The 23,543-nt window shown below is 39.4% G+C and overlaps 1 protein-coding gene across 1 annotated transcript in view; it reads left to right on the top strand.

Annotated features, from left to right (window-relative positions):
- DIP2B (disco interacting protein 2 homolog B) overlaps positions 1–23,543 on the top strand; it is a 150,026-nt gene that overhangs the window by 103,150 nt on the left and 23,333 nt on the right. Inside the window, exons 16-26 of the mRNA XM_014458244.2 lie at positions 1,753–1,846; positions 2,327–2,446; positions 3,822–3,936; positions 4,490–4,629; positions 5,294–5,430; positions 9,568–9,648; positions 12,177–12,304; positions 14,028–14,142; positions 16,510–16,711; positions 21,865–21,974; positions 22,111–22,191. Coding sequence (XP_014313730.1) covers positions 1,753–1,846; positions 2,327–2,446; positions 3,822–3,936; positions 4,490–4,629; positions 5,294–5,430; positions 9,568–9,648; positions 12,177–12,304; positions 14,028–14,142; positions 16,510–16,711; positions 21,865–21,974; positions 22,111–22,191 — 1,323 coding nt within the window. The remainder of the gene's footprint in view (positions 1–1,752; positions 1,847–2,326; positions 2,447–3,821; positions 3,937–4,489; positions 4,630–5,293; positions 5,431–9,567; positions 9,649–12,176; positions 12,305–14,027; positions 14,143–16,509; positions 16,712–21,864; positions 21,975–22,110; positions 22,192–23,543) is intronic.

A 23,543-nucleotide genomic window follows, 5' to 3' on the forward strand; every position in this document is an offset into this window, starting at 1 on the left:
GTTGAAAAGGAACTCTGCGAGTATCTTGTTCAACTTCTTTACATACTGCAGGAGTCTGAGAAAGAGTAGAAAATGAAGCATCGGGGAAGAGGAGGGGGTCCCTTTTCACTCAGGACCCCTCAAATTAACAAGAGCCTATTCCTTGAGTGTACATACTTCCTAGCTCCCAAAGCCCTGTCCATTGTTTTTCATTTATTGATTTGAGAGAGAGAGAAACACCAATTTGTTGTTCCACTTATTTATGCATTCATTGGTCGCTGCTTCTTTGTGCCCTGACGAGAGATCAGACCCACAAACTTGGTGTATTGGGACGATGCTCTAACTAACTGAGCTACCCGGCCGGGGTGCTATTTTGTTTTTTATCAGAGGTTAAGAACCCCTTGTGAGGAGTTAGAGCAGTGGTTCTCAACCTTCCTAATGCCGCGACCCTTTAATACAGTTCCTCATGTTGTGGTGACCCCCAACCATAAAATTATTTTCGTTGCTACTTCATAACTTTTGCTACTGTTATGAACCGTAATGTAAATATCTGATATGCAGGATGTATTTTCATTGTTACACATTGAACATAATTAAAGCATAGTGATTAATCACAAAAACAATATGTAATTATATATGTGTTTTCCGATGGTCTTAGGCGACCCCTGTGAAAGGGTCGTTCGACCCCCAAAGGGGTCGCGACCCACAGGTTGAGAACCGCTGAGTTAGAGGGACAAAGTATGAAGAATTAGCTATAAACACCATTCTTTCTCTGAAATCCAAAAGTTTGTCACCATACCTAGAAACTTTGGGGAGGGAGGAAAAAGAAGTTAACAATGGTATCTTGGTTTCTTTGGGCCACTTAGGTGGTGAGAAAAATGGCCAGCCTAGATACCAAGACTTAGTAATTCTGCTAGGCTGGGTCTTTTGGGACAGGAGGTCCTGGGTGTATTCATTCGTTTGGGTGACAGGAGACACCAAATTGCATGACCCTCTCAGCTCACTCAGCTCTATCTACTCAAATACCCAACAGGTGTGGGCAGGACCTCCTCTAAGTAACAGGGAAACGTTGATATAGTTTTGTAACCCAACCCTTTGTGGTACGTGGCAAGCGCCAGCATGAGGAAAGCACTTAGTGGGGTGGAGGGCAGTTTGGCAGCATCTGTTAAATTTTAAAAGCAGATATCCTGTGACCCAGCAGTACCACTTTTCTGTACCTACCCTAGAAAAACACTTGTACATATACTCAGGGAAGTATAAATATGTTCCTTGAAACATTGTTTGTAACAGCAAAACAATTACTAATAATAGGGAAATGCCTAAATAAATTGTGGTGTAGTCATACTATGGAATACTATGCAACAGTTCGAAAAGAATTGTGTAGATCTCATACTGATGTGCATAGATTTAGCTCTGAAACAATTTAAGTGAAAAAAAGTACATTGCAGATATATGTATAGCATGATGCCTTTTATGTTAACAATACTTTGTTTCCATGGGGACAACTATGTATGTAAATACATAGAAAAAGAACTGGAAGGATACATGCCAGATTCGTAATAGTGATTATCTCTGAGGAGGAGAGGGAACCAGGGTTAAGGGTAGAGAGCAAATCAGGCTTCAACCTTAAAGTTAATATTTCATATTTTTTTCAAAGAGCGTGTATTTGAGTATATATTACATGTGATTAAAATTGTTAACAAGATAGTTCAGTTTTAAAATGCTATATGTGTATTTAGTATTGATTACTTTTTATCTTTCTTTGCTTTTCAGAATGTAATGAATAAGATGCATACAGTTAGTGTACCCTACTCTGTTATGAAGACTTGCCCTCTCTCTTGGGTCCAGAGAGTACATGCCCACAAAGGTAGCTACACACAACATCTGAGCTTTAACTATGTGACTGTTTGAACTAAGATTTCAGGGATTATCAAGTCACCCTTCTAGAGACATAGTCCTATGCTTTGGTGGCTTGACAAATGTTAGAATTCAGTTACTAAACTTAGGTGTGTTGTCATTTTCATCTCTTATGACGTCCTTTCTTAAGAATTGAGATGAATTTGCCTGAATTTGAGCCCTGAATCAGATTTATTGAGTACTTTGGTGTTCAGAGCTTCCTTGGCAAAGATATGTGTCCTGCCTACAGGTCACAGTGAGCAAACAGTGTGTGTCCAGTTAGTCACTGCTGCCTCAGAGCACCGGGCACACGTTCTTTGAAACCTTCTTTATTTTCTCTAAGTGAAAATCATGATCCCTAAAATGACTAAAAGTTTTTATGATAGTATGTTAAATATCTACCTAATTAGCATGTATGTGTATGTTAACTCTATCCCTTTTGAATTTGTAGCCAAGGTCGCTTTAGTAAAATGTCGAGACTTGCACTGGGCTATGATGGCACATCGGGACCAAAGAGATGTGAGCTTGAGTTCCCTCCGGATGTTAATTGTGACTGATGGAGCAAATCCCTGTGAGTACTTCTAGGGTGTAGGTCGGGGACTCTTCTTTCCTTAACATTTGTCATTTGATATAATTCATACGCCAGAAAACTCACCCATTTAAAGTGTGCAGTTTAATAGTTTCAGTGTATTCACAAAGTATGCAGCCATCACCATGATCTAAGTTTAGACTGTCATCACCCCCAAAAGATACTTCATACCCATTAGTAGTCACTCCTCATTTCTCCTCCACTGTCCCCTACTACTCAGCATCTTCTACTTTCTGTCTCTGTAGAGTTACCTATTCTGGACATTTTATATAAAGGCAGTTATACCATATTGCTCTTGTGTGACAGGTTTCTTTCACTTACCATAATGTTTTCAAGGTTCATCCACATTGTAGTATGTGTTCAGACTCCATTTCTTTTTATTGCCATGTAATAATTCCATTGTATAGCTATACTACATTTTATCTGTTCATCATTTGATGGATGGGTAAAAATATTTTTTTAAATATGTTTTTTATTCATTTCAGAGAGGGAGAGAGAGAAACATTAATGATGAGAGAGAATCATTGATCAGCTACCTCCTGTACACCCCCTACTAAGGATCGAGCTGGCAACCCCAGGCATGTACCCTGACTGGGAATTAAACTGTGACCCCTTGGTTCATGGGTTGATGCTCAACCACTGAGCCACCTGACTAGGCGGATCCATATGCTTTTAAATCCACTCCTTCTTGCTCACTCATTTATATCCTTTTTCTATCATGTAACTAAAAGGAATGATAAGAAAGTGACTTGATGTAACCAAGTGCCTGCACTTTATGTAAATTCCCCCTAGCAGCAAATCAAGTTTGCAAAAGCTTTTAGAGATCCCCCATGTCACCTGCTTTCCCCCACAAACACAAACATCCTGAGCTTCCACACAGTAGAACCAGGTAAAATGTTAGATACTATGTTTCTTTGTCATACTGGATTTTTGTCAGTAGCCACATTAATCATCCTGTATAATAAAACACAGACATGGGATTGACCTTAACAAGAAACAAGTCGGGGAGTATCACGTAGAAAAGGGTGGCACTAAGCCAGAGTGTTCGTACTGCGCTGGCTAACATAGTTATTCAGGATGCGTTGCTCCGTTCCAGACTGGCCACACTGCACCTCTGCATTTCTGTATTGATTGGGAAGCTCGTTAGGAGCAGCTTTATTACAAGTTGTAGCTTTAAATCGTGTCCTTGATATGTATCAGCCATTTCACCGGCACAGTAAAGTGTTTGGATGGAATTAATGGTGTACAGTAAGAGTTCTCATGAGAAAAAAATGCATTGGCTCCACTCTTTACGTTTCCTACAGTAATGAAAACCACGATGTCAGCTTTCAAGTTGACCTGTTCCATCTCCTTATAGGGTCTGTGTCATCCTGCGATGCCTTCCTGAGTCTGTTCCAGAGCCACGGACTGAAACCAGAGGCCATCTGTCCATGCGCTACTTCTGCTGAGGCTATGACTGTCGCGATCCGCAGGTATCGTTCAGGACACCAGTGCTCTTCATGTACAACTTCGATCAAATGTGCAAAATTTACCAGGCAGTGACAAGGGGCGTTAACTGATTTTCTGCTTCGTAAGTCTAAAAGTGAAAATGACTTTGTAAAGCAGTCTGAAGCATCTCATTTATTCTTCCCACTCCTGCACTAAGTATAACTGGTAACCTGAAAATTTAATTATTCTCATCTCATTTTTTTGAATTAGTTCTTTTTCTGTGTTGTTTTGCTCTTCAGAATCCTCAGTATCTTAGACTAGAAATAGGCTATTCTTGATTGTGGCTTGCGTGTGCAAAGTACATTTGTAGTATACCCAAGATCAATATATTCTTAACATCTGATTAAATGTACTTTTTCCACCTGAATGAAAATTGACCATGCTTTGAAAAAGTGTGTGTGTGTGTGTGCGTGTGTGCATGTGTGTGTGTGTGTGTGTGTGTGTGTGTGTTAGCTGGAGGAAATTTGCTTTCCTACGTACTCATATTTTTCTCCATTATTTCATTTGCCAAATTTGATGAGTGTATTTTGTTTTCAGGCCTGGAGTTCCAGGGGCCCCTCTGCCGGGAAGGGCCATTCTCTCAATGAATGGATTGAGCTATGGGGTAATACGGGTCAATACTGAAGATAAAAATTCGGCACTAACAGTCCAGGATGTGGGACATGTCATGCCTGGTGGTGAGTTCTCAGGAATATCATTTGCTTTTCCACAAAGATTTTTCATTAGAGATAGTAGAGGCTGATAAAATACGGGATCCAAAACCAGGAACTCAAAATTTAGTCACTTAGTTTCTCAAAGCCTTTCTAACAGTTAAGTAAATCTGATTATACTTACCTTCCAGCAGTGTCATGTGATTTAATTGTGGATGCTAATTACAGCTGTTCGCTTTCCCATGGAAAGCGAAGTCCAAGTGATATTAAAGTTGGTTTTTGCCGTAATTGCCAAGCCATTGGGACTGGCAGGAAGAACACACTGCTTCCATGAGTATTTTGAGTTTGATCTGCTTCGGGGGAAATTAATTCACCTGTTTCTTTGGACTTTGCAGTCATTTTTAATGTCACTGTCTTTAAAAGCTTCAGTCTGCATCTGTTATATGTTTTGTTGCTGTTGTTGTTTTGCTGAATTTAAAAAAAAAGTATTTGTGTATCATCAGAGTAGATGGTATTTAAAGATGGAAATTTCAAATAAACCTATGTAATTCCTGGTTTATTTTTAACATTTTTCTTTGGTTATTCTTACTCAGTGCCACTCACACTAAATACAAAACTTTCCTGGTTTCACAAGGATGAAGCATAGGTTTTCCAGGGCCTCTGCTTCTTGACTGTGTTTTCTGTGCACTAGGGATGATGTGCATCGTGAGACCTGATGGACCTCCCCAGCTCTGCAGAACTGACGAAATTGGAGAGATATGTGTCAGCTCCAGAACAGGGGGCATGATGTACTTTGGGCTTGCTGGTGTGACCAAAAATACCTTTGAGGTACATGAAATTAAAATGTTGCCAGGAAAATGTTTGGTGAGGGTGTCACTAGGGCAGATGACTTGGTTCGTGGGAAATAGCATAATATAGTGGGTTGAAAGTATGTGCTCTAGAGCTGGGCTGCCCTAGTTCAAATCCTAACTCTGCCACTCACTAGCTGATTTTAGGTGAGTTGCTTAACCTCTTTGTGCCCCAATTTCTTTATATTTAAAATGAGTAACCATAGTAACTACATCATAGGATTGTTTTGAGAACTAAGTGAGTTAATGTTTATAAAGTGCTTAGAGCAGCACCTGGCACACAGGAAGTGCTACTGTTAAATTAATAAGTTAATAAATAAGAGGCCTTACAAAAATCCCTTTGGTGAATATGCCATGGTTTGAACTTTATAAGCCCAAATATTTAATTTTAACAGAATATAGTGAGAATCCATCTCTTAAGTGTAGACTCAAGTGAACTGAGCTCACAAAGACGGATGTAACCCAGAATGTCAGGTCACTAAGAAAAAATGAAGAACTGCTCTGTCACGGGCAGGTTGCTCCTATCATTCAAACTTTCAGTGAGACAAGTATTATTGAGCACCTTCTATGTGTCTGGCACCATTCTAGAGGTTTGGAGTACATCAAGAAAATAAACAAACAGAGCTCCTCAAACAGCTCATATTCCAGTGTAACTACCACATTGCTTTCCTGCAGGCAGTTCTGCATGTGAAATCAAAATCGTAATGAAAATTTGCCTGGTGAGCCTGGAAATCAGAACAAGCATAATTAATTGTCTATATTTTATAATTGGGATTAACCTACCTCAGGGTACCTTTTAGGGAACAGAGAACTCCAGTTTATGGGCCATGTCCCTTTCATACTAGACAGGGCTTATATGTCCACAACCAATTTCAGTTCTTCAAGCTTCCTTTTTTTTAAAAAAAATATACTTTATTGATTTTTTACAGAGAGGAAGGGAGAAAGATAGAGAGTTAGAAACATCGATGAGAGAGAAACATCGATCAGCTGCCTCCTGCACACCTCCCATTGGGGATGTGCCCGCAACCAAGGTACATGCCCTTGACCGGAATCGAACCTGGGACCCTTCAGCCCGCAGACCAACGCTCTATCCACTGAGCCAAACCGGTTTCGGCTCTTTTTTTTTTTTTATAATTTAGACTACTGGTTCTCAATATGGCAGGGCACATCTATCTACCATCCCATTTGAAAATCAGTGCATATAATTAAGTAGTGTTAGATGTAGCTGATGAGAGAGTGTTATCTATGTAAATGGTGTGGTATTTGAAAAAAATTTAGAATTCCTGAGCTCACCATCATTTGTATTTACACAGCCTAAAATGGTATAACGTAAATTATTGAATGTCTGTCGGTTATTACCATCATCATCGTTACTGCTATATTCTTGCCCTACCGTCAAACATTAACACCAAGTCACCTTAATAAGAGTAGACTTTCATAAACTCTTCAGGTGACTAATTACCTCTGCTGAGTGTATATACATGTCACTAATTTAAATCTTACCTTATTTCTTTTATTTTAAAAGTGTTTGGACTACATGTATTTCTTTTTTTTGTTGTTACTCCTCACCCAAGGATATTTTTTTCCATTGGTATTTAGAGAGAGTGGAAGGAAGGATAGAGGGAGGAAGGGAAAAGAGAGAGACATCGATGTGAGAGAGACACATCAGTTGGTTGCCCCCCGAACTTACCTGGGGAACATGGCTGGGGATTGGACTTGCAACCCAGGTATGTGTCCTTGGTGGGGAATCGAACCCGTGACCCTTTGGTGCATGGGCCAATGCTCCAACCGCTGAGAAACACTGGCCAGGGCTATATATATTTTGAATACCTGAATTTTTCTATTGCATTTGCCTTATATAAACAAGATTCTCAAGCAGTGTTAGAAGATACTGGTGATATTTGGTTATATTGCCTTTCCTACAAGGACAACTGCCTGATCAAAATTCTTAGACTTAATATCAAACTGCTAGGTCCATAGTAATGAAGAAATTTTGAAATCTGCAGTATAAATTTAATGATAGTGAAGTAGAATAAAAATCCTAAATAAAAAAGGAGAAAACTGTTGCCTGGGTTCCCGCAACCCAAGTACATGCCCTTGACCGGAATCGAACCCGGGACCCTTCAGTCCGTAGGCTGACGCTCTATCCACTGAGCCAAACTGGTTCCGGCTGATCAAAATTCTTAGACTTAATACCAAACTGCTAGGTCCATAGTAATGAAGAAATTTTGAAATCTGCAGTATAAATTTAATGATAGTGAAGTAGAATAAAAATCCTAAATAAAAAAGGAGAAAACTGTTGCCTGGGTTTGCAAATTAACATTTCTAATATTTTTCTCACTGGAATCTTATATATAAACCCTGAAGAATTTTTCAACGTGGTTAACATTTTACTAGGACGAAAGACCTAGTAATAATGACTGGTCGGAAAATAAAAGTGTATTTCAAAAATAAGCTCCTGAAAACTTTTTAGCACCTATGATAAGCAGAGAGCTAATTTTCCGTTGCCCCCACTTATTAGCTGTTTGATTTGAGGCAAATGAAACTGTCTGTGTCTTACATTCCCATCTGTAAAATGGAAATAATAATCCTGTTTCATAAGATTGCCTTGAGGATTAACTATAAAACAGCTGGTCCTGTGGCTGGCACAATAATAAGCATAATAAATGTTAGCTCTTGTTATAATTGTCCTCTATATATTAAAAAAAATCTTAAAAATTAAAGAGAAAAACACCAGTCAAATAGAGCAAATAAACAGGAGACAGGAACAAGCTGTTTGTAAAATACAAATGACCAATAAACAAAGGAAAGAAAATCCATCCATATTACTAATAAAGAAATACAGTTTAAATATCAGTGGGATATCTTTGTTTTTTGTCTGTTTGTTTGTTTGTTTGTTTGTTTGTTTTTGCCTACCAGATTGGCAAAGTTTGGAAAAATTGATAAGGTGTAGTATGAGTTAGAGTACAGGAAAAACAGACATTCTCATATATTATTGGGGGAATGTAACTGATATAACAGTTTTGTAAAGATAGTCTGTTAAAATTGAAAAGATTTGTGCTTCTTATTCCAATGCACAAAAATGTGTATAGGAGTATTCAGTATAGCACTGCTTGTAATAGTGAAAAATTAGTTGACCTACACAGCTATACAGACTGGTTACTTTCTGATAACTGCTAATTCTAATAGTTTCCTGAGTACTCACTCTGGACCAGCCACTGTGCTGATGTCTGCAAATCTGTTTACATTCCCTTAATCTTTACTGTAAGCTTGTGTGTGAGAGGCATTGGGAATTTCATTTTATGGCAAAAGAAACAGAGGTTTAGGAACGTCCAGGAACTTGCCCAAGATCCACATTATTAGTAAGTGACAGAGCCAGGTATTGACTTACATTTGACTCCAACGGCTATGCCACGCTGTCCTCTGTGCAATGGTATATTACAGAACTATTGTACAAAGGGAGCCATATAGACTATTACCAACTTCTAAAGGTATCCAAGATATGTTATGTGAAAAGGCAAGTTGCAAAGCAGTATATGTCATATGATCCCTTTAAAAAAAATTTCTTAATAATATAAAAAAAATACAGAGAGATGAACAATAAATTGTAAATGATTGTTATATCTTAAGGGGGGTAATATTCCTGTATTCACTATTTACATAATATTAGTATGTGTTACTTGTTGTATGTAACTAAAAAAACAAACAAAAAACAACAACACTTAAAGACTTGAAAAACCAAAACAGCCTAGCCAGGTAACTCAAGTAGTTCTGTTAGTTAGTGTATCTTCACATACAAGAAGCAACCAATGAATGCATAAATAAGTGGAACAACAAATCAATGTCTATGTGTCTCTTCTCCTCCCCTCCCTTCTCCTCCTATTCTCTCTCTCTTTTCCTCCTTCCCTCCCTCCTTCTTTCTCTTCCCCTCTTTCTCTCACAAACCAATTAAAACAAATACATATTTTTTGCAAGAGAAAATACCAAACTTAATATATGCACAAGTATGGGAACCCTGCATACATGAAAGGCAGAGATCCCACATGCATGAGAGGTTCTTAAATACATTTTTAAATTTAAATCTCAGATTGTCACTTTATTTTTTTCTGTGTTTTAGGTAATTCCAGTGAATTCTGCAGGCTCTCCTGTTGGGGATGTGCCATTCATCCGGTCAGGATTGCTGGGGTTTGTAGGGCCCGTAAGTGATGTTTTCATGTTTGTTTTGATGCATCTTATTCAAATATTTGGACTTTGATCCACAGAACAGAACAAATTCTGATTAATCCAAGAGTGTTATCGGGCCGCTTACTTATATTTAAAGCATTTTCTATACGAATGTAATAAATGCGTTAAAGTTTATTGTTTCTGTTACCCAAGTTCATTGACTCCTCCAAATTGAGACTTTTTTTTATTTTCAAAACTCTTTTTACTTACTCTTGCTACCCTTCTTTGATTTGATTAACACGTTAAGCGCCCAGCCTGGTTTGTCTTCCAGACGGAAAGTATAGTGTCCGTCACCGGTGACTGACATGGGGCTTAATGTGTTAATATGCGTCAATAAGTTATAAGTGTGCTGTTTTCTTTAATAGCAAAGGGAAACCATAATAAATAGTGTACAAAGCATTTTCATACAGATTATCAGCAATAGAACTTGTATAATAGTAAATTCTTTGAATGAAAGCAATTTGTTTTCCAGCACATGGTATTTAGAGTCACTGGGTTTGTAGAGACAATTAGGACCTGAAACTTGTTTTCAAAGAGCTTATAGCTAGTTTCATGAGCCAGCAAGGAAGGCTTTGCATGACATAATGGGAAGTTTGGATTTTACTTTATAAGTAATAGTTATTCCTTATCATAGTTAGGCCCATATACCTCCTTCTGTCTCTAATTACCTCCTTACTCTCGCTTCTCTTCTTTATGGTTTAAGTTATATAAGAAAAGATATAATTTTTTAAAAATATATTTTATTGATTTTTTACAGAGAGGAAGGGAGAGGGATAGAGAGTTAGAAACATCGATGAGAGAGAAACATCGATCAGCTGCCTCCTGCACACCTCCTACTGGGGATGTGCCCACAACCAAGGTACATGCCCTTGACCGGAATCGAACCTGGGACCCCTCAGTCCGCAGGCTGACGCTCTATCCACTGAGCCAAACCGGTCAGGGCCAAGATATAATTTTATTATAGTTCTTTCCCAATATTCATGGGGAATGGTGGGGGGAAGGGAATACCTCTAAGAGAATCATTCTTCTAGAAAGAGAAGTCTACACCTATTGTCTTGACTTCCTCACTCAGCACCGAGAAGTTCTTTTTTTTTTTTTTTAATATATCTTTATTGATTTCAGAGAGGAAGGGAGAGGGAAATAGTTAGAAACATCAATGATGAGAGAGAATCATTGATTGGCTGCCTCCTGCACGTCCCCTATTGGGGATCGAGCCCACAACCCGGGCATGTGCCCTTGGCAGGAATCAAACCTGGGACCCTTCAGTCTGTAGGCCGACGCTCCACCCACTGAGCGAAACCAGCCAGGGCAGCACCAAGAAGTTCTCAAGGACCTAGCTCCTTGTAGCTTACCACTGCACTGTTGACATCCAAGATGGAGCTCCAGCCATCACACCTGCCTTCCAGGAAGCAGGAGAGAGGAAAGGGTGCAGTCCTATTCTCTTGTAAGGAAGATTCCCTGAAGCTGCTGACAACACTTCCACTTATATCCCATTGTTCTCAACTAGCCTAGTGGCCCACCTAGCTGCAAGGGAGGGTGAAGTGCCATCCTTACTTTGATCAGCCGTGCCCAGCTAAAAATTCTGATAGTGTGAAAGAAATGAAGAAACGGATGTAGGAGACCAGTGCCTCTCTCATTTTCTTTATTTCCACCTTAGCATTTTCACACTATGTTGGAAATGCATGGTTCTCTTCTGTTTTCTGAGACGGACCAGTGACTTCTTGAGACTGGAGGTTATGTCATACTTACATACCCGGTCAGTGTATGGCACTGCATTGTGCCCAGTCAGCCAGTGAGGGATGTTCACATGGAGATGACAACTAGATAGTGAATATATGTAAATTTTACAAGAAATTTAGGAATTCTGTAGTGAATGGAAAAAGTTAATTTATTCCAAGTGGGTCTGGGGAATTATTGATAATAATATTAAATAACAAATAAAATTATTTAGGCAGTGGTGCTTTTAGGTCATTAACAGCATCCTTTCCTGCAGCTCTGTCATCTTACTGCAGAGGACAAACTCCTGCAGTCTTCCTTTGACCTTTCTTTATTACCCTGTTTGTGATCTTGCCAGATGGAAAAAGCATCACCCTTATAAACTTGAAACAGTCATTCTAACATCAAAACTATTTTTATCTCTTCCTAATTCCAGTATTAATTGACAACATTTTTCTCCTCTGCATCCATCCCATGAATAGTTACAGAAAATAAATTAATACATAATCATGACTGGGAAAATAAACTATGCTTGTATGCCATCCTAGTTGCTTTCTTATAAGAATAAATATGAATAGATTCCCTTAAGACCCCATTAATTGTAAGATACCACAGGTTTTTTCCCACTGATTTCCAAGATGCTGTGATGTGAAATATTTTCTCAGAATCCATAAAGTTTGGTATTGTTTCTTATATTTTTCATGAGATTTATTTCAAGGCAGAAGTAAAATGTTTGTTTTACTATTTAAATTATGGAAATCAAGGTAAATCACTGTTATCTTTCAGGGCAGCTTGGTGTTTGTGGTTGGAAAAATGGACGGGTTACTCATGGTTAGTGGTCGAAGACATAATGCTGATGACATTGTTGCTACCGGATTGGCTGTGGAATCAATAAAGACTGTTTATAGAGGAAGGTGAGTAGTGCAAAGTTCAAATGTTAACATTTTCAGTAGAATCTAAATATATCAGGTGATTTGATTGTATTCTGTAGATTCTCTTTCAAGTGATTGGGTTATTTTGGGTTAAGCCTAGCAGAAACCAAGCTTTGAATATTTGTCTTAAAATGTCTGGTTCTTTGGCTGTAATTGAGAGAAATAAGACATAATGATATCCTTGTGTTTCAGTTTTTAATTGTCACTATTTGTTGAGGACTGAGGAGGATTCTAAAATGTTGAACTTCCTACATTCCTTCAATACAGAAGTAGTCCCATTCAGTCTAATTGAGAAAGATGCTACTTTGTAGGAGTTTTACATCTAAGAATTGTTTCTCTTACTCATCTCTAATTTATTATATCATTTTAACACAGAGATTGGCATAGCACTGAAGTACCAATTTCAAATTCCATGGGTGAAGTCAATTAGATACCTTTTTTTCTTTGCTTATTAATTGAAGAAAAGATTTTTGGTACATATTTGAATAATGGATGTCCTGTTCGGTTGTTTACAATCATGGATATATGTTTTAAAGCAATCTTGGTGTCCCTTTAGTATTTGAAGAGGAAAAAGGAATTAAACCAATAGAGAACCAATTCTTGAAATGTGTAGTTTTTGTCATGGTGTAGCTTCCTATGAGATGTAAACTCTGTGGGGCACTAGACCTGACTTTGGTCACAGCTATACCCATAACACTCGGCAGAGCACCTGGCACACAGTAGGTGTTCAATAAATATGTGTGGATGAAAGGAAGGAAGGGAGACGGTCAGGTGTGTGGGTATATTCAGTTCTCCAATGACTTCCCATTATTTCATGCATTCATTCTACAACTGTTTATTGGGTGCCCACTGTATGCCACTGTTCTTGATGTTCACAGTGTGGTGTTGAACAAAACAGGCCTTGTGAAGCCACATTCTCATTGGGGGAAACAGATGGTAGCCACATAGGGAAATAGATAACGTATGAGATGATGACAAATGCTATGCAGAAAAAAACATAGAGGGTGGGGTGTGCTTGCCAGTTTCTATTAGGTGGTCTGGGAATGCCTTACTAGTAAGGGACGTTTGAGCGGAGACCTCTCTGAAAACACCCCTCCCCTTGGCCTACCAGGTCCTCTGTGACCACCTGGCCTGGCTCTGACCTCTCCCCACCGCTCTCTGCTTCACCATCTGCTTCAGGCACACTGGCCTTCTTGCTGTTCTTCAAACCTGCCAAGCTCGTTCCTACCTCAGAACCTTTTCGCTTTCCGTTCCTTCTGCCAGGAAACCTCTTCCTCCAGATCTCCGCGTGGCTCGCGTCCTCACTTCATTCAGGTCTTTGCTCCAGTGTCCACTCCTCAGGAAAGCGCTCCCCAACCACCTGCCTTCATAGTACACCACTCCACCCCCTCACCCTGCCTCAGTTTTCTCCTAGTGTATATTACAACATGACATTCTATTTGTTTGTTCTGTCTCTCTGACATGCAAACTCCATGAAGACAGGGCCTTTGTCTTACTTATCACTGTGTCCCAACGTTCACAACAGTGGTGCTTAATACGTGTTTTTTGAGTCCTCGTTTTGATAGTAATGATTGTACATTTTCTTGCTAAACTACTCATTCTTGGCTAGTGTGGTGGGGATGTCCCTTCTCTGTATTCCAACTGAGCAAAGTAAACAGGGCTGGTTGTGAAGGGAGTCCTGATGTGTTTGATCTGTCTCTCTTAGAATTGCTGTGTTTTCTGTGTCTGTATTTTATGATGAGCGCATTGTGGTGGTTGCGGAACAAAGACCTGATGCTTCCGAGGAAGATAGTTTCCAGTGGATGAGCCGGGTGCTGCAGGTGAGCTTTGTTGCCAAGGTGGCAGCAACCATTGCTTGACCTTTTCTTTGGTGGACTAGTTCTACTACCTTGTTTTTTTCTTGCCAATCACTACTTAAATATGCTGGGTGCTATTAACAAAACTAGATAGTTAATACCTTTTCTCCTTGTGGACCACATAGTATTTTTCTGCTCAGGTTGCCAAAAAGAATTGAATTAACTTGCCTCAGCAAATTCTTTCACTTTTTTGTTCCGAAGTGTTTACAACCCATAAAAATTTTAACCGTCCATATGTGGAACACATCTTCGGCAGTAATCAATCCACTTGTCAACAGCTACAGTCTTACTACATGTTAAAAGTGGTGCGTAGAGTGCAAGGGATCCAAATAAATATAGGGTGTTGTTCTTACTTTGAAAGGACTTTATTGTGAAGTTAGAGATCTGGGTGACATAAACCACTAGGGGAAGGGAAAGATTTGGTTTCAGTATAGGGATATGTTTCTAGAGGGGGCAGGCTAGAGTGATGAAAGAAGCTTACTTGTCTTCATTTGAATGCCAGCTCCTCTCCCCACCACATATATGCTTTTAGGCAAGTTACTTAACCTCAGGGATCCTATTTCCTAATCTATAAAGTGGGCATAAAATTATTTATATTACAGAGCTATTAGGAGGATTAATTGATAGTAATTAGATAATTAATTGAGGCATTTAGTGCCCGCATTCAGTAAATGATGACTGAATAACATTTCCTTTTACTCTCTGTCCCCTCACTTGTCTTCATTTTTCTACTTAGTATTGGTCACCATACTAGAGGCCCGATGCACGAATTCGTGCACCAGTGGGGTCCCTCGGCCTGGCCTGCGGGATCGGGCCAAAACCAGCTCTCCAGCATCCCCCGAGGGTCCCGGATTGTGATAGGGCACAGGCCAGGCCGAGGGACCCCACTGGTGCATGATCAGGACCGGGGAGGGCTCCAGGGCTCTGGCCCGTCTCGCATCTAGGATAGGATAAGTATGTTTATATTTATTGTTTTCTACATCCACTATATTATAAGCCCCATGAAGGCCAAGACTTTATCTCTTTTGTCCCCTGCTCAGTCCCCAGAACCTGTTAGCTATGCCAGCACATCATCATAGTAGGCTTAGTAAGTGTTGGTTGGTAATGAAAGGTCTAAAGAAAACATGGCCTGTCCTGGCCATAGCAACTTACATGTCACTGGGAGTGTTCCCAACATCCATAACTGGTCAGCTTGGGCCGTTTGGATGTATTAATTGCCAGTGTAGTTGTAATGTTGTAGAAATGATGCAATCGTGGGATGAATGATAGGGCTAGGTGACTTTTAAGATTTCTTCCTATCCTCGGGGTCTGTGATTCTGAATTATCAGCTGGCATAACATAGGCTATTTGTAGTGGAAATCAGGGAAAGAAAGGATATCTATTGAAGATACACTAGACAGAAAAGACTCTGAAGAAGGTGGGCCTGGGCTGATCTCTGAAAGGTGGCTAAGAACCAGACTTGCAAAGAGAGTATTTCTTATACTGTTCATGTTTTCAAACACATAAACTGCTTATTTCATTCACAATGAACTTTGGGGCATAATGGTTGAATCTTGTAGTGAATTATGTTTTTTCCTGTCACAGGAAACTGAAATTCCCCAAGATATTTGTTATTTTTTTGGAAAGCAACTATAGGAATTAAATGCTATGCTAATTCAAATTCTTGTAAAAGTCATTTGGGGTCTGATTTGCGCATGAAATAAAAGGGCATTATTTTTGCAGTTTCTGTAGCTTCGCAGCTTGGAGCACTTGGATTCGTAGTAGAACAGTAAGGGTACCATACGTCCTGGTAGGTAGAGCCCAGTGGTGGTTAATTCCAGGTCTATGTGTAATAAAGTAAATACCTAACTAAGGAAGGTGGTCAGTAGACACCTTACCAAAAGGTGTATTCAGTAGGAAATCAAGGCTACATGCAGTAGTACATTTGTTAACTTTCTGTAACTCTGAGATACCGGAGACTTAGGAACTCTGCCAGACTTCCCACTTGTTGCTGTTGATAAGGAGGGTAGTTGGAGGAGTATTGATTTTTAAGTTTATTCTTTTGCCCTTTTAAGTTGTTTAAAACAACCAAAACACATTACTAGGTTTTTCACATTATCACTCAACACATTGAGGCTTGCAAGTCAGTGTTTACCTCTGCCCTTTTAGATAGTATCTTGCCCTTCTGTTGACTTCTACCATCATTGAACGGATTAGGTAACTTTAGACATATGGGATCTTAATAATCTTCCAGATTCCAGAGCTAGAATAGAATGTATAGAGAAAGAAAATTCTAGAATAGAATAATGAATTGTGTAAAATTAATCTCACGGAATATTTCTCTTTTTCCAGGCAATCGATAGCATTCATCAAGTGGGGGTTTATTGTCTTGCTCTGGTGCCTGCCAATACATTGCCAAAAACTCCACTAGGAGGAATCCACATATCTCAAACGAAACAGCTCTTTCTGGAAGGATCTCTACATCCGTGCAATATCCTCATGTGCCCACATACATGCGTGACCAATTTGCCAAAACCCCGGCAAAAGCAACCAGGTAATGCGCTGGCTTTGAAGATGTAATGGTGAGATTGTAAATTCAAGAAGCTGAGTTTTCCCCCCGTGATTCTTTCTCTAAAATCAGACTTTACAAAAGTTAGTAACGAGAATAATTATCATCAGACTGAAAGCAGGGAGGACTGAGACCCTGCAGGACGGCTTCTCCTGCTCCCTGTTGGCTCCCTCTCCTAAGTAATTCTTAGTAGTGTTCCTCCTTTCCCTGGGATGTGAGGCACGGAGTCAAGACACTCAGAATCCCACTTGGGAAGCAGAATAAAGCAAGTCCTACAGGGAGGTTTTAATAAGATAGCTAGTATTTATTGAGTGCCTACTAAAAGCCAAATATTAGCTAATTTTTATGTTTTACAAATGTGATCCTAAAGCTCTGTGCTCAGCTATGGAAAGTAAAGTTCAGGAAAGTTAAGAATTGTGCCCAAAGTCAGATAGTTAGTGGCAGAGGTGAGCGTCACACTAATTGACTCTAAAATCCATGCTCTGAATTGCTAAATCACACTGCCTTTCTGTTGGGACTCTCTTACCCAGAGTCATCCCTCATTCCTTTTAGCTTTAGGTGTCTGATTTGGGCCTGTAACAGCTCTGAGGGGAAAAGTTTTTAATTCTGAAATTTTCTGAATTGTAAGCACAGGTAAATAGCATGTTTGGCATTTGCCATATTCCTATGACTTCAAGACGCAAATAAGAGTATATGAATTGCCATATGGAAAAGAAAAACAAACAGTCAATTTCCCCCTTTTGCCTAATTTCTGAGCAGATGTAGGTTATAGCACTGAGTTAGGAGGCTAAAGGCAGGAGTAATTGATGGATGGTCAGTCATGTTAAACTGTCAGTTCAATCCAACATGAAATCATTAAGTTTTATTGATGCTTTTTCATTTCATTGAGAAGTCAATGAGAGGCTCCTGGTTTCCTGGAGGCCTTAAAACATGAGAGCCCAAAACTAGCCTTTACAGATCCTGCTGCCGCCACACGCACGATGTACACCAGCACATCAGCCTCCATCTGTGCTGGGAAGAGAAGGTAGCAGTGGGAAGATAGGGAAGGGACAGGGAAGCGTGGTATTTAATTGTATGTCTGTAAGACCGCTTTTACTGAAAAGTAAACATGAATGCTCAGTAACAAAATACAAGTACGCCTCTGACTCTCTAGGTGTTTTTATCACAATATTAAAATGTTAACATGCTCTGCAATAGTTATTACATCAGGGTTCTTGTGGCTAAGATCATATATCACAGCTGTTTATCCAGATGTTATTGTCAGCTCACCAACTAACCTCATCTTAGTAACAGTGTGTGTAGAGCTAAAGTATATATGACATTTATTAGTTTCTGCTAGTGGAAATAAGAGTTTAAGGAGGCTAATATTCTAAAGGGACAATTAAAACCAAGAAGTTTGTATGTCAGTAATTAAGAAATGTATAAAAAGTATACATTTATTACCTGCCTAAGTATCTGACAGATGTATAAAATACACAATCATTCTCCATCTCAAATCCTGTTACACTGAAGTCCTACAGTCATTTGTCATGTGAGTAAAATTCTATTTAAATTGCATTTAATCTAGAATTCCTTTAACAAAACATTTGTGTCATAATAGATGCTTAAAATGTGCTACTTAGAGACATAGGAGCTGCCTAAAAACATTGCTTTTGCCAGCCAGATTTCACCTAATTTTATTAAATGATAAAACCTATTTCAGAAATTTATTCCTAAGCCCACATGGGCATAACATCCACCTGTCTTCTGGAAGAAAGCATTAGGTTTGGCTCTGTTTTTTGCTGTCTGTTGTGATTACCTGCTAAGATCTAAGTGGGATATATATGGGTCAGACCAAAGCAGTTTGGAAATCATGGGATAGATGAGTTGAAGATGATGTGGGGATCGCATGACAGGTTGGAGTTTAAGAAGAATACAGAGAGTTGAGATGGGTAAAAAGAGAGGGAAAGGAAGATGGAATAAGTGTTAAGGCAGTGGTGGGGGGGCGGGAATCTCATTGAGATACCTATCTGTTGGAGCTATTGTCTAAAGAATGGGAATGTGTTAGGACTGATTTGGGCTGCAAGTTTCAGAAAAACATAACAGCAACTTAAACAGGAGATAGGTTTATCTCTTTCTAAGGTAAAGGAAAGGCAGAGCTAGGCAGTCCAGGACTAGGATGGCAGCTCCTCAGTCGTTGTGATTCCAATTTCCCACCTCTCTGCTCTGGTATTACATCAGTCAACTATTACTGTGGCTGTGCTGCATACCACATAACCCTAACGCTCAGCGGCTTAAATAAGAAGCATTTGTTTTTCACTCATGGGATGTGGAGCTGTGGGCTGGGATCAGCTGGCTGGCCTTGGCTTCAGGCTGTAAGTTGGGTTAGAGTCATTCCATGTGTCTCCTCATCATGGGACCAGCAACTACCTGGGCCATATTTTTGTCAGAGCAAATGGCAAAAGCAAGAAGGCAAGCCACATCACACAAGCATCTTTAAAACTTGTGTTTATGTCCTGTCTTCTAACATTTCATTGTCCCAAACAAGTCAGACCAACCCAGAGTCATTGGGACAGAGAGGTAGACTCCTCCCATGGAGTCACAGCACGGACAGGAAGGACTGCGAGAAAATAACGGTCTGCCACAGCCATCCCTAGGCTTCCTGTCCTCCAGCCGTCCTTCCTGCGTTCTAGCCAGCAGGTGGGAGGAAAAGGCAAAGAAGGGAATACCCGCCCCCTTTAAGCATATTTTCTAGAAATTGCATATATCATTTCCTCATGTATTATTATCCAGTACTAAAGAATATAGTCTTTATTCCAGGCGACAAACTGGCGGTCTGTTTTTAAGGCAGAGGAGGAGAGTAGACATTGGGGTTGATGACTAGTGGTCTTTGCCACAGGAAATGTACAGAGTTTTGTGGGCAAAATAAGGCATATTTACAGGTACAGCAAAATGTCAGCAATTAGCCTCCTAGATGCTCCTGCTTTCAGTTACTTTTTACTTTCTGTGACCCATGGGCTCAAGAAATGTACATAGTAGGATCTGAAGAAATTGCTGCTGAATTATTTTTGTTTTAAGTTAACTCTGAAAATTTTACTTTTTAAAAATGTCACACCTTTATTATATTACATGTGAATACAGGATTGGGCAACTAGCACAGTCAAATTTGCAGAGCCCTGCCTATATAAAAACCTCTCCAACATGATATCTGTAACTTATTATGCAGTTTCTTAGGAAGGAATTTTGCATATTATACTTAAAATTGCAGTAAGGCACTTCTGTAAACAAAGTGTTCAGCACTCCATAGACGCAGACAGTGGGGTGGTGAGGGGCAGGGGCAGGGGCAGAGGCAGGGGGGGCTGGAGGGGGTCAATGGGGGAAACAGGGGCCTATGTAATACTTTGAACAATAAAGATTTAAAAGAAAAAGTGTTCAGCACTCAGAGTGTTGGGGTACTTTACACTTTTTGAATTTTTTATTCCATTTAAATTTTTAAATGTTTTATTTGAAGTAATTTCACACAAAAATTGCCAAATAATGCAAAGAATTCCCTGTATCCTTTACCCAGCTTTTCCAAATATTTTAAAGTGCTTCTATGATTTAAGTGATTTTTTTTCCAGCTGCTTCAATATATTCAAGAGCAACAGATTTTGGCAATAAAAGATATTTAATATTAATCTAAGCATCACCATTAATCAAAACTCAACTGACGATACATTTTGTTATCTTTTAGCCATTTTCTTAGTTTGATTCAGTAGAGTCTTAATCTTTAAGTGACCAACCCACCAAGAAAGGCATAAAGAACACTAGCACCTTTTTCTTAAAAGAGGGCGGGGGGGGGGCGGAGTTCTCCCTTTTTATTTATTAATTTTTAAAAAATTTTAAATTGATTTTTAGAGAGAGAGGAGAGTGATAGAGAGATAGAAACATCGATGAGGAACATAATCAATCGATGGCTGCCTTCTACATGCCCCCTATGGGGATCAAGCTTGTAACCTGGGCATGTGCCCTGACTGGAAATGGAACTGGTGACCTCTTGGTTCATGGGCTGACACTTAACCACTGAGCCACACCTGCCAGGCTCTCTTTTTACTTTGAAGTGTCAAACCTACGGAAAAGTTGAAAGAATAGTATAATGGTCACCCGATAACCGTCTTCTAGATTAACCAATTGTTACCATTTTTTTAGTGAACTCTTTGAAAGTGGATCGCAGACATCATGGCCCTTCACCCCTAAGTATTTCAGCAATGTATCTCCAAAGAACAAAAACATTCTCCCAAAATTTTCCTAATCAACCATTATCCTATTAAGAAATTTAACCTTAATATAATGCTTTCATCTAATAGTACAGTCCATAATCAGATTTCTCCACTTGCTTGTTATAGCTGATTTTTTCAAGATCCAGTATCCCTCGAAGGTCACGAATTTCCTTTGGGTGACATGTTCTTTTTGTTGTTGTTGTTGTTGTTTGTTTGTTTTATCTTTAAATTCTTTATTAGTTAAGGTATTACAAATGTGTCCTCATCCCCCCCCATTAACCCCCATCCTCCCCCCCCCCCCCCCATGCTCTCATCCCCCTGTTGTCCACGTCCATTGGTTTGGCTTATATACATGCATACAAGTCCTTTGTGGGTGACATGTTCTTTAATTTGGAAGTTCCCAGCCATATTTTGTCTTCAAGATGTGGACGTTTTTGAGGAGTCCAGGCTAGCTGTCTTATAGAATATCCCATAATCTAGTTGTTATTCACTCTCAATAAAGCATTTCTGATATTCCGGATGAACTAACTCACTCTCAGTTCTCGTAGAAAGCAGATTTCTTTCCAGATCAGATATTCATTACTGATAAACTCACTTTTAGGGTTGTGTTGTGATTGGAGCATTTGCAACCGTCACCTCCTCAGAGTAGAAACTTCCCTATACCCACCTGCTCTCCTCCGTCCCCCCAATTCCCCAATTCCTGTGGGCCTATTTTGTTTTGTACTTATTTGTGTATGTGCTTAGTAGTTGCCTTTCCCCGCTAGAATTCAAGTTCTTCGTCTTGTTTGCTCCTGTGTTCCCAGTCCCTAGGAGAATGCTCAATTATTTGAACCAGTTTTGGTCGGTCTAAAAGTATACTGAATTACCATCTCCATAGCTGAATTTTGCCTTTGCTTACAGGTGTAGGCCCTGCTTCTGTGATGGTTGGGAATCTGGTTGCTGGAAAACGCATAGCACAAGCTGCAGGAAGGGATCTCGGGCAAATTGAAGAGAATGATTTAGTGAGGAAGGTAAGTTTCCAGAAGTGCTGATTTTTACAAACAGGTCAGGGACCAAACTTGAACTTCAGGTAGCAGATGGAAGGTGTGTTATCCAACTTTTCAAAGGTTGCTGAACCTGATTCTTTTTTCTGCTTTGTGACTTTAGCACCAATTTCTGGCAGAGATATTACAGTGGCGAGCCCAGGCAACCCCTGACCATGTACTCTTCATGCTGTTAAATGCAAAGGTATGAAAACTTCATTTTTATATCAAATCAGGTGAATGTTGTGGGAGTACCTTAGGCACTTTTGATCTCTTTCATCAGAAAATGTCTGTTGCCAACTCTGAGGAAAGAGTTACTGCTTTCTCCTTGTTTTGACATATGAGGATAAGTTGTGCAATCATTCAAGGTTGAAATGAGACCTCCTGCAGTGTTATTTAATACTGTCTTTTCTTGTGTTACAATCAAGTCATCTTTTTTCAGTTCTATGAGGAATGGTGGGGCCAACAATGCAATTACATATATCTATAGATATATGGAATGCATTATGTCACATAATTTTTTACCCAGTTTGACTTTTAATTCTTTGATTTCTGCCAGGAAGAAAGTGACTTTAGATCAGCATTTTTAAAACAGTTATTTTTGGTACATAATTAAGTAATTTATTGCTGACAGATAAAAAGCAATTTGAAAATTATTTGAATGCATTTAACTACTGCTTTCTAATGATGGTTCACCAGAATATTGTATTCAGAGGACGGGAGAGGGGAAGAGAGATAGAAATGTCAGTGAGAGAGAAACATTGATTGATTGCCTCCTGCACGCCCCCTACTGGGGATCAAGCCCGAAACCCGGGCTTATGCCCTGACCAGGAATCAAACTGGTGACCTCTTTGTGCATAGGACCATGCTTAGTCCACTTTGCCACACCAGCTGGACAGAGGCCACATTTTCACTTAGACAGCCTCTGGAAGATAGTATGATATGATGCCTTTTTAAAACAATTATTTATGCATGTATTTGTTAATCCTCACCCTAAGATATGTTTTTTGTTTTGTTTTGTTTTGTTTTTAATATATTTTTATTGAGCGGAAGAGAGAGGGATAGAAACATCAATGATGAGAGAGAATCATTGACAGGCTGCCTCCTGCATGCCCCCTACTGGGGATCAAGTCCGCAACCCAGGCATGTGCCTCCGGGCAGAATCGAACCCGGGACCCTTCAGTCCGCAGGCCAACGCTCTATACAGTGAGCCAAACCGGCTAGGGCAGATATGTTTTTTTTAAGCAATTAAAATTAATATGTTTATTTAACCAAATATCTCCCAAATATTATCAACTCAACATGTCAATATAAAAATTATTAATTATATATTTAACATGTATATGTGAAATCTTCTAAGTCTATGTGTATTTTTAAACTTAGAGTACTTTTTCATTCAAGTGCTAAATTTGCACCAGAAATATTTGGCCTATATTTACATATCCTACAATTGGTAGTTGAAAAAGTAGATTAATGCCCAAGTTATTCCAAACATACTTAAAAGTGTTTCAATAACTGAGTCAAGCCCTGACCGGTTTGGCTCAGTGGCTAGAGCGT

This window comes from Myotis lucifugus, unplaced genomic scaffold, assembly GCF_000147115.1.
Source record: "Myotis lucifugus unplaced genomic scaffold, Myoluc2.0 scaffold_91, whole genome shotgun sequence".
NCBI classification, from domain to species: domain Eukaryota; kingdom Metazoa; phylum Chordata; class Mammalia; order Chiroptera; family Vespertilionidae; genus Myotis; species Myotis lucifugus.